The 18066-nt window shown below is 30.3% G+C and overlaps 3 protein-coding genes across 10 annotated transcripts; 1 reads left to right on the top strand and 2 right to left on the bottom strand.

Moving 5' to 3' along the window:
- Window positions 1-242: 242 nt before the first annotated feature.
- LOC133790269 (putative F-box protein At3g49520) lies at window positions 243-6089 on the bottom strand. Of its 4 annotated transcripts, XR_009873973.1 has the most exons (3): window positions 5647-6089; window positions 2376-2494; window positions 243-2037 (listed from the first exon to the last, which is right to left on the bottom strand). XR_009873973.1 is itself a non-coding variant. In XM_062227864.1 (2 exons), exon 2 carries the CDS (start codon window positions 5321-5323, stop codon window positions 4349-4351), a length of 975 nt encoding a protein of 324 aa, XP_062083848.1. In that variant the 5' UTR covers window positions 5324-5325; window positions 5647-6064; the 3' UTR covers window positions 2953-4348. The 4 variants fall into 4 exon arrangements, 1 of the variants encoding a protein (XP_062083848.1); XR_009873970.1 differs by having other exon boundaries at window positions 243-2494; XR_009873972.1 differs by having other exon boundaries at window positions 243-2932; window positions 5647-6064.
- Window positions 6090-6271: 182 nt separating this feature from the next.
- LOC133790268 (non-functional pseudokinase ZED1-like) lies at window positions 6272-11323 on the top strand. 4 transcript variants are annotated; one of them, XM_062227861.1, is made up of 6 exons: window positions 6272-6408; window positions 7043-7076; window positions 7480-7545; window positions 8016-9009; window positions 9150-9178; window positions 10810-11323. In XM_062227861.1, the coding sequence occupies exons 3-5, from the start codon at window positions 7530-7532 to the stop codon at window positions 9163-9165; spliced, it is 1026 nt and encodes a 341-aa protein (XP_062083845.1). In that variant the 5' UTR covers window positions 6272-6408; window positions 7043-7076; window positions 7480-7529; the 3' UTR covers window positions 9166-9178; window positions 10810-11323. The 4 variants fall into 4 exon arrangements, with proteins under 4 accessions (XP_062083845.1, XP_062083846.1, XP_062083847.1 ...); XM_062227863.1 differs by having other exon boundaries at window positions 6276-6408; window positions 7038-7076; window positions 10814-11323; XM_062227860.1 differs by having other exon boundaries at window positions 6276-6408; window positions 7038-7076.
- A 2193-nt stretch (window positions 11324-13516) lies between these two features.
- Window positions 13517-17029, bottom strand: LOC133790267 (probable F-box protein At3g22720). Of its 2 annotated transcripts, none has more exons than XM_062227859.1 (2): window positions 16864-17029; window positions 13517-14841 (listed from the first exon to the last, which is right to left on the bottom strand). In XM_062227859.1, exon 2 carries the CDS (start codon window positions 14837-14839, stop codon window positions 13655-13657), a length of 1185 nt encoding a protein of 394 aa, XP_062083843.1. In that variant the 5' UTR covers window positions 14840-14841; window positions 16864-17029; the 3' UTR covers window positions 13517-13654. The 2 variants fall into 2 exon arrangements, with proteins under 2 accessions (XP_062083843.1, XP_062083842.1); XM_062227858.1 differs by having other exon boundaries at window positions 13517-14854; window positions 16864-17011.
- Between the last annotated feature and the right edge of the window lie 1037 nt (window positions 17030-18066).

Here is an 18066-nt window from a genome sequence, read left to right as displayed (position 1 = left end):
CCTTAAAGTGAAAAGCTTGTTATGTTAGTTTATAACAATTACTACAATAAATCAAGTTTAATTAGGATTAGGATTGTGATATTCTTAATCACAACAGATTTTGCTGGTGGTAATGCAACCATTGGTGATGTGGTCTGCTATGCCAACATATCAAAAACTCAAACATATCACCATTTTGTTCCATTAACTGTAAAAATTACACATTCAAACCAACAAATCCTGGTAATGAAAATGCTATGCCATGCCATTGCCAACATATCAAAAATTCAAACATAAATCCTAAAAATGAAAATGAATGTTAATCCTGTTGCTCTTGGATATAAATCTACCTGTATTTTCTTCTAAGTTTTCTTGTTGTTTAGGAGTGAACTTCACCTCCTCCTAATAGAAATCAGACTCTTTACATAGACACAAGCCCAATAATAATAAAATCCATTTCTATCTAGATCATAAACATTTCTTAACTTTTGGGTACCAACGTTGCAAGAATCCATCTGTCGAACGCTCGTACCATCCTCGAAGACTTCCATTAGAATCTCGTCATTCTTCCAAAATGGTAGGAAGTCATGGTAATACTTTTCCAGTGGTCCAACCTGCCCAAGTTTGGTCCAGGAACAAGCACTTGCTACGGCTTCATCCATCGCGAAGATAAAAATGATGTTGCTATAGAAATAGGGGGCCAAAGACATCACCACTGAATCATTCCACATTGCAAGGTGGACAATGTTGAGGCGCCCAATCTTCAACGCCGAAAGCTTCGAAATCTGGCATAGGGTTGTTTACAAAAATCCAAAAAAACCGAATAAATCGCTCAAACCGACTATTCGAACATCGAAAAATCTGGAACCGACGGAACTAAAAACCGCTGAAACTGCCTTGGCAAAAACCGACATTAAATCGGTCGATTTATACAAACCGACCGTACAAACCGAAACCGACTGAATATGCTTAGGTTCCAAATTTGTGGATATAACAATGTAACCATGTGTTTAGGTTTTCAAATAATAAAGTTAAAATCTTTAATTTAACAAATTAAATGAATTAATTTCATATTAAAGAAAAAAAGCTAAAAAAAAAATTCCAACAATCTACATTTTTTTACTTAAATTTCCCTAAAACTGATTTAAAAAAAAAAAAACAAGTTCGTTTGGGCAGTTTTAACCGACCGAACCGCGATCTGAATCGGTCGATTTTTGTGTGTGTTGTAAGTAGGTCGGTCGATTTTTGGATCGTACCAATTCAAACCGAAAACCGAAATCTAAATTATAGAATAGAAAAAAACCGCCCAAACCGATCGATACTCAGCCCTAATCTGAATTCCTCATTATTCATATCAAAACTGAGGATTATTTCAGTTTGGTCTTGCGCCAACATCCAGTAACAAACACCTCCCCAACATAAATCATAGCATAGTTCATTACACACTATGGCATCTGTTATGTCTTGAGACATGTTGATCTCTCTCCAAGAATCAGAACCCACTGTGTATACCTGTGCTTGACATTCTTTGTAACCACACCAAATGGCAACACATTTGTATTTGTTGTTTTTAGAATCAAGTTCAAATCCTATACTGGGATAAGCTTCAGTTTGAACATTCTTTGGTTCTGGGAGAATCATTGATTCTTTCAAAGCAGGATTACATAACACCATAGTCCCAAGAATATTATTTACTAGCAAAATGAGTCCATCACAGTGATACATCTTATGCCATTTATTCATATCCTTGCTCCTTTCATTAAGAAAAAGTGGTATGCTGAGAGGTTCAGAGACAGTTATAAGATGATGATGATCATCATCATCGAAGATTATAGTGAACAATGGGCATGTGACTATGCGATGATCAACATGGGGGGAAGGGCTGGTTTTTGGTAACGAGGAGGTGCTTGGCGACAAATTCTGGGTCGAAGATGAAAGCGGAAATAAGAGAATACCAAAACTTGTTCACAGATTTAAGTTGTACTAGAGAATCGGCAGGTACCCACAACATGATTTTCTCCACTATTTCACTTGGCAAATCACATAAGCTCACCATTTCTGCCATGATCAACTAAGCTTTCGAGTCAAAACTAATAACTTAAAAATGGCATCACATAAAAAGAAACTTGTTTGCTCATAGGACAAAATATACTAAAAACTCAAGAACCCAATATCCAAATCATGTTGTCAACACAATACATGAGGCCACATATAATATCTCAAAAAAAAAAAACCCCTATATGAGAGATAAATCAAAACATGACATCCAAAATATCTAGTTGAAAATGAGAATAGTTTCAAACAATGACTGTTATTAAAATTATTAAACAATCAAAATTTAATAAAATGATAATAAATACAGAAGTAGAGCTGGAAGGAATGAAGTAGTGGCTGACCTTAACCCACACAAGAACTGAACAGCAGTCTCTGCAAAAATTTCTTGTGAGGAATCTCTTCCTCTTCCTTTTCAATCCAATTTTACCCTTAGAGAGAAAAAAGGCTACTCATTGTGAACCTAAAAGCATGCATTTCTTGTTCAGTGGAGGTAAGAAGCATTCGATTATGGGAAGTAGTTGCAAAAAAGGCAGTCATACAACCATGACCATTCAAGCATTCATCAACAATAAGCGAACAATCATACAAAACAGTATCAAAATAAAGGCAAAGTTCCCACATTTACAATGGATTAGCAGAAAAGGTTGGTTTGAAATCCGAAGTAGAGTCAATTGCTCGTGCGCAGAAAAGGTTGGTTTCAAAATATGGAAGATTTTAAGGCCAAAGCTGAATGAAGAGGAAATAAATTAAGCATATTTTAATTTTTCATATTCATATCTCCAATTCCAGTGGTAACTTGATCATGGCCATACACATGTTGAAGAAAGCTCTTCGATTTTTCCATGAAACAGCTGGGGTAACGAGATCCTCTGTCTCGAGAGGGTGTCTCATTCCCTGTCTAGCAAATAGTTTTAGGATATTAAGATACTAGTGACAGTTCATATAAAACATAAAAATTAAGATATGTTAAACATAATAAAATTTATTAATTGAAAACTGTGGAAACAATTTGGTTGGCTTAAGTTTTCTTTCTAAGTTTATGTACTTACAAACATTATGTTATACACATCATAATAAAGTTAAAGTGAAAGACTTGCACTACAAATAAAATAAGTAATAACAAATATACAATAGCAGCAGCAACAAAATAAATTAATCTAGAAATATCACAAATAATTGAGAAAACACACTTCAGACAACAAACAGATTTTACAAGATGAATATGAAATGGAAAAAAACTGAATTACCATTTGAAATATACTTTAAAACATTTCAAGTAGCAAATAGGTATCACAACACAATGCATGAACTTCAGCAATTCACACTTTTCAAGCATAATAGATATATGTGATATATTTTGAAAATCATTAGAATACATGTAAAGAGATATAGGATATATTAAAACCATATCAATATTCAAATTTCATAGCTTTGAACTCTGAAAATTCTCAAACTAAGCAAAGGCAAGATCACCAAGCTAAATTGCCCAAGTTATTTAGATTCACATGCAGGACTATTAATAACAGCAGATATTGCCAATGGTAATGCAACCATTGGTGATGTGGTGAAATGGTAAGTTGCCAAAACCACACCTAAAGAAGAATTTTGCATTCCCACCAGCTTTGCCAACATAACAAAAACTCAAACATATGACTATTTTGTTCGATTAACTGTAAAAATTACACATTCAAACCAACAAATCCTGGAAATGAAAATGGATGCTGCTGAACCGTTTAGTGCCCCTGTTAATCCTGTCGCTCTTGGAATTCCTATATAAATCTAACTGTATTTTCTTCTAAGTTTTCTTGTTGTTTGGAAGTGAACTTCACCTCCTCCTAATAGAAATCAAACTCTTTACATAGACACAAACTGTATAATAAAATCCATTTCTATCTTGATCATAAACAACATACCTTAATTTTTGGGTATGAATGTTGCAAGAAGCCTATTAGACTATTGTGTCTTACATGGAATAAGTGTAAGAATATTGAATCATTAATAAGAACATGTGTAACTCCACTAATCACCAATTGGTTTTTAGATGGAGCCTCATGATTCTTGTCATGGTATCAAGAGCCAATTCCCTAGAGGGCATTCAATCCACACCGATCCAAAAGAGTGAGTCAAGCTGCACGAGATTCGCATAATGCAAAAAGACACTTGAGATCAAATGAGTCACTTGTGATCAGGTGATTCAAGATTGGTGAGCGAAAAATCGCCACCATCTTGAGGGGGGATATTAGACTATTGTGTTCCATATGGAATAAGTGTAAGAATATTGAACCATTAATAAGAACATGTGTAACTTCACTAATCACCAATTGGTTTTTAAATGGAGCTTCATGATTCTTGTCAAAGCCAACTGTCGTACACTCCTATCATCGTCAAAGACTTCCATTAGAATCTCATCATTCCACCAAAATGGTAGGAACCCATGGTTATACTTTTCTAGTGGTCCGACCTGCCCATATTTGGTCCAAGAGCAAGCACCTACTACAGCTTCATCCATGGTGAAGATAAAAAGGCTGTTCTTATTGTAATAGGGAGCCAAAGGCATCACGACTGAATCATTCCACACTGTAAGGCGGAGGTCATAACTTTTGAGGGCCCAATCTTCAACACCCAAAGCTTCAAAATCTCCCCAACATAAACCATAGCATAGTTCTTGAGACATGTTGATCTCTCTCCAAGAATCAGAACCCACTGTGTATACCTGAACTTGGCATTCTTTGTAGCCACACCAAATGGCAACACATTTGTATTTGTTGTTTTTAGAATCAAGTTCAAATCCTATATCGGGATAAGCTTCAATTTGAACATTCTTTGGTTCTGGGAGAATCATGGATTCTTTCAAAGCAGGATTACATAACACCATAGTCCCAAGATCATTATTTACTAGCAAAATGAGTCCATCACAGTGATACATCTTATCCCATTTATTCAAATCCAAAAGTGGTATACTGAGAGCTTCTGTGACAGTTATAAAATGATCATTCTCATCATCATCATCATCATCATCATCATCATCATAGATTATAGTGAACAAGGGGTATGTGACTAAGCGATGATCGATATGGGGTGAAGGCCGTCCGAAACAAAGTAAGGATAGAGAGGACTGGATTTTGGTAATGAGGAGGTGCTTGGCAACAAATTCTGGGTTGTTGATGAAAGCAGACATATGAGAATACCAAAACTTGTTCACAAATTTCAGTTGTACTAGAGAATCGGCAGGTACCCACAACATGATTTTCTCCACTATATCACTTGGCAAATTACAAAAGCTCACCATTTCTGCCATGATCAACTAAGCTTTTTTAATCAAAACTAATAACTTAAAAATGGCCTCACATAAAAAGGTGTACTAAACAAACTTGTTTGTTCATAAGACAAAATACACTAAAAACTCAAGAGCCCTATATCCAAATCATCTCGACCAAAAAAAAAAACTAACTGAGCGACAAATCAAAACTTCACATCCAAAATATCTGTTTTGTTAAGTTGGAAATGAAAACAGTTTCAATCAAAATTCAAAAAATGATAATAAATACATATAATAAACAATGCTACTCATTGTGAACTTAAAAGCAGAAAATGTAAATGCATATTTTTTACCTTAGATTAAGCAGAAAAGGTTGGTTCGAAATCCAGAGTAGAATCGCTTGCAAAGAGAAAAGGAGTGGTTAATGCTATTATGGTGTATTGCTAGAAGAAAGTTCTTGTCACGCCTGGGCCTTTCTTTGGGCTGAGAATCATCACATCTGGAGGCCCAACCTCTTGAATGGCTGTATCACAATTCCAATGGTAACACGATCATCGCCGTACACGTGTTGAAGAAAACACTTCATTTTTTCCAGGTCTTCGAGCAGAAAAAGTCCAATCAAGAACAAAACTTGTGCCATCTCGGATGTGAAAGATTCAAGCTTTGGAGGTTAAATTCAAGTTACAATGTTGGGATTACTAGTTTGAATATAAATTACGAAACTTTGGTTTGGATTCTGATTTTTTGTAGAAGAAAGGCTGGTAATTTAGCATAATTTGATGTGAAAGATTCAATCTTTGGAGCTCTGTTTTGACTGTGAGAATGAGTCATGTTTGGATGACTTTGAGGCTTAGTTACTACTATACTCCATTTCTAATAGAATAAAACTTTATTTATTTGTTCATTTAAAAGTAACATTTCTTATCATTATAAAATTCATATAATATAAAAATAGTTTAGGAGCCCAATAAAACTAGGGTTTCATATCTTCTCCCTAACCCGTTCAGCTCATCAAACCATAACCTCTCCCTCTCACAAATCCATATCCTCCTCCATCGTCTCCGTCAACAAACCACCCACAGTTGCGTTGTCATTTCTCTCATCAGTCCTTTGAGGTGCTATTATCTTCTTCTTCTTCTTCTTCTTCTTTTTTTCATTTATTTCTAGTTATATCCTGTATTTATTTATAGTTATATCATATATGTATACTATTTTTTTGATGGTTTCCCTGTGTTTTTCCATGCCGATAGCTTTGATGTGTTATTGGTTTTGTAGTTAGTAGATTAGTTATCATTTTTTTTTCTTAATTTTTATTATTTTTTCTATTTTTTAATTTGTGTTTGTAATTAAAATAATTATTACTTTAAAATATAAGATTTTTTTATAAAATATAGTAATTTGAATTTAGTTTTATACTGTACAGTTAATAATTAAATAAATATAAAATTAAAAAAAATAGATAAATTCTTAATTAGGCATGTCGGATTACATTGGGCAGGATGCCAACAATTTCAACTTGCCCAATATAGTAATTGGGTGGTTTGAAATGAATGATGAGTTGTTTTGGATTGCATTTTATGTCGGTTTTTTCGGATTGATTCGGACAGATTGCAAATTTTTTACACAGTCCTAATGAGTTGTACAACTTTTATCTATTAGAGAATAATAGAGTGGCACCCTTTTTATAATCATTTATATATGCAACTAAATTTGTAAGTATTGTTTTCTCTCTCTGTCTTTGCAGTACAGGTTTTTCTAAGTCTTGTTCTAGATTTCCAAAGTGGTGAGTGTTTCCCATTTGAAGACTATTATTTTCAACTTGTTTCAATTATTAATGTGTTGTTTTGTATTTTCAATGCTATTTCAACGTACTGAACTTATTTCAGACTTTATTACTGTTGTTGAAAATTTGATTGGAGATGTTTTCAATTTATTTAGAAGATGAAGTAAATTGACCAATGATATTTAGTAATTCTTTGTTCATATTAGAAACACCGCACTTGTGGTGTTGTGTATTAAAATGGTGTTCAAACTAACCAAACTGCACCATGAACACCCCTAGTTAGCTTATCTCGAAGTCATGGTTTCACACTCCCTCTCTTCTCTCTAAAGCTTTCACTTTTTTTTTTAAAACTTTACAAAGTAGCTCAATCATTTGATTTGCTTCTTACAATATCTCTTTACAGGTTTCTAATTCGATAATTATATACAAATTAAGAGGATCTGAATTGGCTAGATGGGAGGATCAAGAGGTTAGTTCCAACACAAGTATATATATTTATGTTAATTTGTAGACTGTATGGTGATCTTTGGTTGGGGTAATGGAATGAAAAAGAATTAATTATCATTCCATATTTTTATTTGGTTGCAGTTTCAAGTATTGGAATACTATTCCGATGAAATGATTTTTTTATTATTTTGGTGGAATGACTATTCCATTTGAAAATAGGAGGAAAGATCATTCCAATGCAATATTGTAAAAATTAATAATTTTTTAATTAATTTTTTTATTCATACTAATTTTTATTTTATTCCTATTCCTTCTCCCATTCTCGTTCATATTCTTATATTTTCATTCCCTCCAACCAAACAGCACCAATGTGTGTAAATTTTCTAGAGTGTGTATAATTTATTTTCAAATTAGATTAAAAAAACAACCGATTCTAAAATCATATCTGTTTCTGAAAATTTCGATTTTTCGTTTTTTAACACAATCAAATAGGCCCGTCAAAGAAGGAAAGAAAGAGACATATTTTAGAACATGGAGGAAAATTGTTGGAAGAGCGGATAATTTGTTGCAAAGATAAATGTAGATGTAACCCCATCAGGAATTTTCCAGCTGAACAACTCCTCACAGCTACAAATAACTTTCAATCATGTTCGGTTGGTAGCGATAGATTTTTTGAATGGTACAAGTGTAGCATCGATGACCTCCCTGTTCTAATTAAAAAATATAATGCTTCAGAACCAAAAATTTTCAATCATGTACTTAAGAATGCATATCGTGACATCGCAATAAGTTCACAAATGAGCAGCCATAGAAATGCTCTTAAACTACTAGGTTGTTGCCTTGAATTCTCTGCACCAGCATTAGTTTATGAACACGCTGAATATGGACCTTTAAATTATGTGGGAGGTATTGATGGTGATCATTCGCCCTTATCTTGGAAGATGAGGTTGAAAGTTGCAATAGGTACTGGAAATGCTATAGCTTATCTCCATAATGCATTCTCTAGGCCTATAGTAAATAGAGACATAATTCCTTCACACATCTTTTTGGATAAAGATTATGTTTCCAAGTTTTCTGAATTTGGTTTTTCCATAATAATTCCCGAAGGGGAAACACACGTTGAAGATGAAATTGTAGGGACATTAGGATTTCTTGATCCTAACTATTTCCAAACAAGCCGTGTCACAGAGCATTCTGATGTTTACAGCTTCGGAGTTCTTCTACTTGTCCTTGTTACTGGGAAAAATAGTTATGAAATGATGGAACATGAAGAGAAATTGGGTACGATCACTAAGTATGTAATTGATTTGGCCGAAGAGGAGCAGTTCAGAGAAATTGTGGATTCTGAAATTTTGGGAGGAGGAGGAATATATGAAGAGAAAGAAGAAGAATTTAAAGCTTTCATAAAATTGGCTTTGAGTTGCACTAATTTGGGAGAAAGACCATCAATGATTGAGGTGGTGAAAGAACTTATCAAGATTGAAAGGTCTGCACGTTTTGAAAGCTTTATTATATTGTATTAACCATATTATTAATAAATAAATATATTAATTTATGTATTTTTGAGGAAACAAAGACTTCTATAGTATTATTTCCCGTGACTTCTGTGCTTTTCTTTTGTTTCAGATTGTCCCCTTCCTAGTTCCTACAACACGGTACGATCAGCCTCTACTCTTTTTATCCTCTTGAATTGTTTTTCATAATTTAAGTTTGTTTTTTTAAGAATGTGAATGGGGTTCTACTTGCAATAGTTCTGTTTTGTCAAATTTTATATGCATCCTTATTTGGAGTTTTCTAATATTACATGTGTAACTGGATTATTGCATCTTTATTTTTTTTGAAATTGCCAAGTACAGATTTTATTTATATACTGAAAATACTAAAAATATTTGTTAGCAGTAATTTCTATTATTTTTAGTATTTTCGGTATATAAATAAGTTGTAACTTAATTTTTTTATACGATGGTGTATAATGTAGTTACAAAAAACATCTCACAAATTTATAAATTTTTTTAGATAATTTAGAATGTCAAAATCAAGATTTATATAGCTTATTGCACGCAAGTATAATTATTGAAAAATGCATATGTGCAAGAAGTTATTTGAATATTGATTTCGTCATCTTAAATTATTCTGAATTTTCTGAAAAATTTGTGGAAGGTCTTTTGTAACTATATTATACGCGTAAATTTTTTTTAGAATTGTAGCTTATGTATGTACCAAAAAATACTAAAAATAACTATAAATTATTTTTAATCACTACTATAGTAGTACCCATAAAGGAGAGGTTTTAGGTGATGAGGTGACATCTTCTCCTTCAAATGTATTATCTTCTCTAATTTGTGGTTTTTCTAATTTATTATAATTTTTATTAATAATAACAATTAATTAGAGAATTAATCAAACTTAATATGATAGTAAAAACCAAAGCTCATCACTGTAACTTAATATGATAGTAGCTTTGTTTTTCAGTTTGAGTTTTTTACTTATTATTAAAACATATAAAGTAATTTCAGTTTCTATATTAATAATGATAATTAATATTAAATATGTTCCAAGTTTTTATTCATTATTGAAACATATAAAACTATTTTCAGTTTTTAGATTAATAATGATAATATTAAGTAAGAACGTGATAATATATATATATTTATATAAGGTGCTTTTGATAAGCATGATTCCAAGAATGAAAGGTTGTGAAGAGCTGTTGAGGTGGATATCAAGTGTGAGGTTTCATAACCAACAAGTAAGCAAGTATGAATAAAATTTAGGTTTTGACAAATGACTTTTTGAATTTTGTGTTTTGACAAATGATTTTTTGTATTTTGTAAAATAGTTCAAATAAGACTCTAAACCCAATTTTGATGAAGATTAAATTGAGTTTAAAGACATAATTGTTATACTTAATGATTTTGTTTTTGTTTTGAATGGTTAATTTTGTGAATTATTTGTAATTTTAGTTCAGAAAACTTTGACCAAAATCGAGTTGAGTGTCCTATATGAATTGTTTTACAAAATATAGGGTCTAAATAAAGTCAGTTGTCAAAACATAGAGTCCAAAAAAAAATTGGACAAAACATTGGATCTAAAAATGTATAAACACATAAAACTTTGATTATATAAAGAATTTTGTTGTTGAATTGTTTATGCCTTCACAAACAATTTATTTTACATTTTATTTGTAATTTTTTCAATTGCCATCTTCATAAATATTTATATATTTTTCTCCCAATTATCTTGTGCTTCAATTTAGATGTGTAATTTTAGTTTTTCAATTTCGTTGCAGATAGACTATGAAAGCTTAATCAATGGAAGATTCAATAGAAGCGTATATGGAAGCGCTTCTATTGGAAGCTTCCATGGAGGCGCTTCCAATGAAAGCTTCAATGGAAGCGCTTCCAATGGAAGCTTCAATGAAAGCGTTTGCTTCCAATGGAAGCTTCCATGGAAGTGAAAAAACTAGCTTTGGTGATCATATGGAATAAACTTTCAATTTGGTGAAGGAGTTGAGTCATTTAACCAGATTTGGCTATCGGCAATAGCTAAATATTCCACAACTACACGTGTGCTACTAAATATCTCATTCAGTAAAATATTTATGAAGAGTTTTTATTGTTTTTCTTTCTAGAAAATTGAAGAGTTGTATTAACTTAACTTGGAGTTTTTTCTTTTCTTTCCCTTTTCGAAATACATGGAGTTTTGTTGGTAGCACAAACTCTTAGACTTAGAGTTGTTAATGTTTTATGGGTTTATATTTTTTTGGACTCTGTGTTTTATCTTATTATCTGTTTGGATTTTGTGTTTTGATAAATTACTTTTTGGACCTTATGTTTTGTAAAATTGTTAAAATAAAACCCTAAACTCAATTTTGATGAAGAAAAACCTGAATATAACAACATAATTTTTAAGCATAATTATTTTATTTTTATTTTGAATTGTTAGTTTGGTAAATTATTTGTGATTTTAGTTGAGAAAACATTGACAAAAATCGGATTTAGGATTCCATTTTAACAATTTTACAAAACATATAGTCCAAAAAGTAATTTGTCAAAACATAGGTTTCAAACAGGTAATGAGACAAAACACAAGATCTAAAAAGGTATAAACCCATGTTTTATTTAAATATATATATATATATTTTTTGAAAGGATACTACATTTCCTTTTTGTTGGGAAAACATTTTGGTAAAAATGAAAACTAAGATGTATAGGGGCTGTTTGGTAACACTCAAAAAATAGTTTTTTATTTTATTAATTAGAAATTTGAAAATTAAATATAAAATGTATTTGATAATTTTATTTTTATTTATTATTTTTTTAAATTTTAATTAAAATTTATAAAATTTTGAAAATAAAAATTTTTTGACTTTCAATTTTTTTTTAAACAATTTTCATTTTTTTCTTCTCTTCTTCAAATCAACACCTCATGTTGTTAAACAAAAAATAAAAATAAAAATTATCAAACACGTTTATTATTTTTTGTTTTTAAAAACAAAAAACAAAATTTTTTACCAAACATATTTTTATTTTTTAAAAATAAAAAAACAAAAATAAAATAATATTTCCACTTTTGTGTTAAAAAAATTAAAAAACAAAGGGTCCGTTTGGTAAAATTTTTGTTTTTGAATTTTTTAAACACAAAAATAGAAATATAATTTTATTTTTGTTTCTTTATTTTTAAAAAATAAAAATATGTTTGGTAACTTTTTTTGTTTTTAAAAACAAAAAATAATAAACACGTTTGATAACTTTTATTTTTATTTTTTGTTTAACAATATAAGGTGTTGATTTGAAGAAGAGAAGAAAAAAAGAAAGAAAAAATTGAAAACTGTTTAAAAATATTTTGAAAGTGAAAAAATTCTATTTTCAAATTTTAATAAATTTTAATTAAAATTTAAAAAAATAATAAATAAAAATAAAATTACTAAACACATTTTATGTTTAATTTTCAAAATTTTAATTAATTAAATAAAAAATAGTTTTTTTTAAGTGTTACCAAACAACACCCAGCTATTTACCAAACATATCAAAAACTCAAACATATCACTATTCAGTATTAATTGCTGTCTATTTGGAGGAGAGAAAGAAAATGTGATATGATTAAAGAAGAATTTTGCATACCCACCTTGTATGCCGACATATCAAAAACTCAAACATATCACTATTCAGTAAAAGCATATGGTCTTCATATTATTCGTTTCTTTTTTTGGTCCATTAATTAAACATAAATTGTATGCTTGTGCATCTCAGTACACAGTAATATGCATTAAAATGTAATGATACCTACTGGATTTATCACAAACATTTTCCTTTTACAATCATATCATAATGATTCTTGTGTGTAACCTTTGTTAAGAATGAATAGTATTTTTTAGCATTTTATGTACAGATATGTAATTATTTTAGTTCTCCTTTTTCATTTTGCTACTTTCAGCATGTCTATTTCTTTTCCATACTTTTGAGTACCAGATACTAGGGCTGAATATTTAACTTGCAAAATTCAAAAACTCGACTAACCCGAGTTCGCAAAACCCAATTTAGCCAAAATCCAAATATTTCGTGTTAAACCCGAAACCTGAAAGGGAACCTGAAATTATGTTTTGATATTATGTTTTTATAGAATTTTGTTTTATAGTTTGCGTGAAATAAAGTAATTGTCTAACAAAAACAATTCAACAATTATACTTTTGAATGTTGGCATCCGTTATTTATTTTATTTTCATAAAAATATATGACAAAAGTTAAAAAAAAAACTCAAAAAATGGTATTTTTGTAAAAAATGTTGTCAAAGCCCAAACCCGACCCGACCCCACCGCACCCGAAAACCCGAAATCCAAAAATGCCCCGAATCTGAAAATGTATCGGACAGGTTCGGTACCATTTTCGTGCATCTGAACCCGACCAATATGCAGCTCTATCAACTACTATTCTTCTTTTCTTTCTCTTTATTTTTTTCTTTCTGATGAAGATACATTGTATTTCGGGAGGAAAGTATAAGAAAAAAACAAACATTACATTCATAATGTTCAATTCTCTGTATGTCTAAATAAGAAACAACTTGGTTCACAAAATCAGACTAAAACAATTTTGGTCTACAAGTCTAACCAAACCAGATGTGTATGGAAGTGAACTTCACCTCCCCCTAATAGAAATCAGACTCTTTACATACAAACAACCATTAAACTCAAATGCCTCTATAGGTAAATCAGGATCAACACATCTTAACTTTTGGGTATGAATGTTGCAAGAAACCAACTTCTGTGCACGCCAATCATCATCATCATAAACTTTCATCAGAATTTCATCATTCTTCCAAATTGGTAGAAAAAACTTGATCTTCTTTTCAAGTGGTCCAACCTGCCCATATTTGCTCCAAGAACCTGCTGCAGCTTCATCCATGGTGAAGATAAAAATGATATTTCCATCTAATCTAAGGGTCAAACAAATCACCAGTGAATCATTCCACACAGCAAGGCTGATAACATAACGTGTGGAGGCCCAATCTTCAACACCCAAAGCTCCAAAATCTGGCAAATGTATGGTACAGAATTGCTCATCACTCATATCGAAACTGAGTATCCATTCACACTCAGTTTCAGCTCCTTTATCAACTAACCAGTAACAAACACCTTCCAAACATAAACAATTGGTTAGTTCAAAACCCACTATGGCATCCATTATGTCTTGAGACATACCAATCTCTCTCCATGAATCAGAGCCCACTGTGTATGCCTCAGCTTGGCATTGTCCGCAATGATACCAAATGGCAACACATTTGTACTGGTTGTTTTTGGAATCTAGTTCAAATCCTATAGCGGTATAACAATCGATTCTGGCGTTGTTTAATTTTGGGAGAATCATGAATTCTTTCAAAGCAGGATTACACAACACCATAGGCTGATTGGGTTTTCCTTTTGGTATCTGATGATCAATCTTTGCTAGCAAAAGGAGCCCATCACAGTGCATGAACTTGTCCCATGGTTTCGAACGCCGTGGTACACTGAGACCTTCTGTGACGATGACACCATCATCGTCTTCCTCTTCATCATCATCGTCATAGATTATAGTTGACAATGGGTATGTGATTAAGCGATTATGGACGCGGAGGAAATTCCTTAGGTAAAAAAGTAAGGTTAGAGAGGACTGGTTTTTGGTAATGAGGAGATGCTTGGCTACAAATTCTGGGTTGTTGATGAAAGTGGATATATGAGAATACCAAAACTTGTTCACAGATTTAGACTGTAGTAGAGAATCGGCAGGTACCCACAACATGATTCTCTCCACTATATCACTTGGCAAATCACAAAAGCTCTCCATTTCTGCCATGATCAACTAAGCTTTTTTAATCAAAACTAATAACTTAGAAACGGCATCATATGTAAATGAGTTTATGTTTTTTTTAGACTCAGTTTCATTATCTGTTTGGATTATATATTTTGACAAATTATTTATTAGACTATGTGTTTTTTAAAATAGTTCAAATAGACTTCTAAACCCGATTTTGATCAAAGTTTTTTGAACTAAAATCACAAATAATTCATCAAACTAACAACTCAGAACAAAAATACAATCATTCCGCCTAAGAACTGTGTTGTTATATTCAAGTTTTTATTCATCAAAATCAAAGTTAGGAGCCTATTTGAACTATTTTACAAAACACAGGGTCCAAAAAATAAATTTTCAAAACATAGGGTCCAAACAGTTAATAAGGCAAAACACAAGGTCTAAAAAGGTATAAACCTTATGTAAATTTAATTGTTAGTATGTAATGATGTAATAAAAAAATAATGTGATCAATTCAATTTTTATTTTTGCAAAATAGTTGTGTGTATGCTATGAATGATTGAGTTGAAAGAAGATTAGAAATGCAAGTAGTTTACAAGTTCACATTGTTCACTAACACATACAATGAAAAAAGGGAAATCTACAAAAATATACTAAAAGTTAAAAAAAAATATAAAAAATATGGTGCATTACAAAAATACGGAGTGACAAAAGTGTAAATACAGAGTGACTTTTAAATATAATTTTTTGTGATTAACGTTTACAAACTTGTAAATTTCTATTACAAAATTGTAAATATTTGTAACATGAATACAGAGTGACTTTTAAATATAATTTTTTGTGATCAACGTTTACAAACTTGTAAATATCTATTACAAAATTGTAAATATTTGTTACTTGTTTGTAAATAATATTTACAAAAATCAGTTTTATAATGGTATTTTTTTGTACATAAAACTTACAAACAAATTTGTAACTAATTTTTTATTTTTGTAACAATAGTTTACAAATCTAGTTTTATAACCAGGAAATATATTTTTGTAACTAACATTTACAAAAACAATTTATAGTTAAGAAATCGTAACCAAAATTTACATAAAAATATTATATTTTTCCATATATTACAATATTGTACCAAAAAATTATATTAACCATCAAATTTATATTATACAACTTAAAAATATAAACTTAAGATATTAATTATTTATAAAACACTTTATTATATATATATTTATATAAAAATGCAGTTACAGAGTAGTGAATTACAATAATTTTGTAAACAAGTTTTATATTTTTGTAACAACAGTTTGCAAAATTAATTTGACAATTAAGAAGCTTATTTTTGTAACTAATATTTACATAAATATTTATAAATTTATTTAACATGATTGTTACAAAAATTTACAAAACTAATTTTTTAACTTTAAAATATATTTTTACAACAAAGCTTAAACTTTGACTAGCTATGATTTTCAAAATAATATAATATTTTTTATCACTATCTCTCCTACTACCATAATATATTAATATATGTTACAAAAATTTATGAATATATATATAATAAAATTGAAAAATCATTTATGTCAATTTAAATAAAAATATGACTGTAAACAAATTAATTATAAAAAGTAATATTAATGGAGAGCAAAAAAAAAAAGTGAAAAAGTTCATATTTAATTAGAATTTTTGTGTATAATACTAAGACAATATAATAAGAAAAGTAGAAGAACAAATTTATAGTTGATAGTAGAGGAAATATATTAAGGTGGTGTAAATTCACCATATTTTTGTAATTAATTTATATTATCGTAAAAATCAAACTTTTTTTTTTTAATTACAGAGAAGGAAGTAATTTTTCCATGAAAAATATGAGAAGGGACAAGTTTAGGAAAAAATTAGCACAGTAGCTATTCAACTAAAGCTGTATTATTTCATAAATTTATCCAGAAAAAAAAATTATAATCTAAATAAAATAAACCCTTGAAATTCATTGCCATATGAAGAATATTAATCTTTGAACATAAACCTATAGATTGGGAAAAGATGGTGAACAATACCAGATTAAAAGAGATGATCCACAAGGAGGAGAGGATATGGACCTGCAGGCAACGATGGCAGCTCAAAGAAGAATATGGTGAAATGTATGAACTTTAGGTCTCTTGGATTTGATTTTGTCACCAAACATAGCCATATAGTCTTTGTTCCCAATTTTGCCTTTCAAAACCTTGGCTTATCATATCACTTGTTAGAAAAAGTTTACTAAGTCAACTATTGGATAAGAGAAAAGTGAATTATCCAATAAGAAAAAAGTGAATGAGACACTTGTGAATGGAAGTTTGCCAAGGAAGCTATAAATAAGCTTAAGTGTCTTAGTTAAACTTAACCAAAAACAAGTTTTTATATAAATTTTCCTTTAAAACTATTATATATACTTAGTATTATATTTTTCTTAATTAATCTTTAGAGTTATTAATAGAGTCATAGAGTTTGGGCATTATTAGTTCGCCAAAAGTAATTTGGTGATTTACCAAGTTACTTTTACGTTGTATACTAGGAGATAGACGTCGGAAATCCCCTAGCACTAACGGGAGGCAATGAATCTGTTTTAAGAAAATTGTGTACTACACGGGTCTCAGATATCCTTCGATTGAGAATACACCAACGATTAATTTTTTCAAACTCTTTATATTGTTATTATTATTGTTTATTATAATTACTATTTATATTAATTATAATTTTTAGTTATGTTAAAATTATAAATTGTTTTATTTATAATTATAATAATATTATTGATTATAATTGTTAGCTAGATTAATTATAATTATTAGTTAGATAATTTTCAAAGAAGACTAGGAGGGTTGTGCCCTGCCGCATGAGTCTAGTTTCCTTTGAAAATATTCAGTTCCCAGGGTAAATTAGAGGGGTCACAATAGTCCCACTTAAAACCCAACTTTCTCGACAGAACTTCTGTAGTGAGATTTTGTTTAAGTTCAAATAAATTTCTCGCAAACACAGTGTATGCACATAATATATCCAAATCACATAGAGCAATTTAAGATATAAGAAATATCATTATCTCATAAATCATAGATATAAAATATCACCACGTAATAGATATATTAAACATTTATAATACAAAAGACCAAACTACCCCCAAGACCAAACTTCTCCCTCAAAGCCCACTAAGGGCAAAACCGTCATTTTGCACTCCCGTCTTTCATTACACTTAAAATTCCAATTTAATTCCGCTATACCCGGAA

Source organism: Humulus lupulus, chromosome 7 (genome assembly GCF_963169125.1).
Source record: "Humulus lupulus chromosome 7, drHumLupu1.1, whole genome shotgun sequence".
In the NCBI taxonomy this organism is placed as follows: domain Eukaryota; kingdom Viridiplantae; phylum Streptophyta; class Magnoliopsida; order Rosales; family Cannabaceae; genus Humulus; species Humulus lupulus.
Note: the sequence above shows the minus strand (reverse complement) of the source record. Positions and strands in the feature narration are given on the sequence as shown.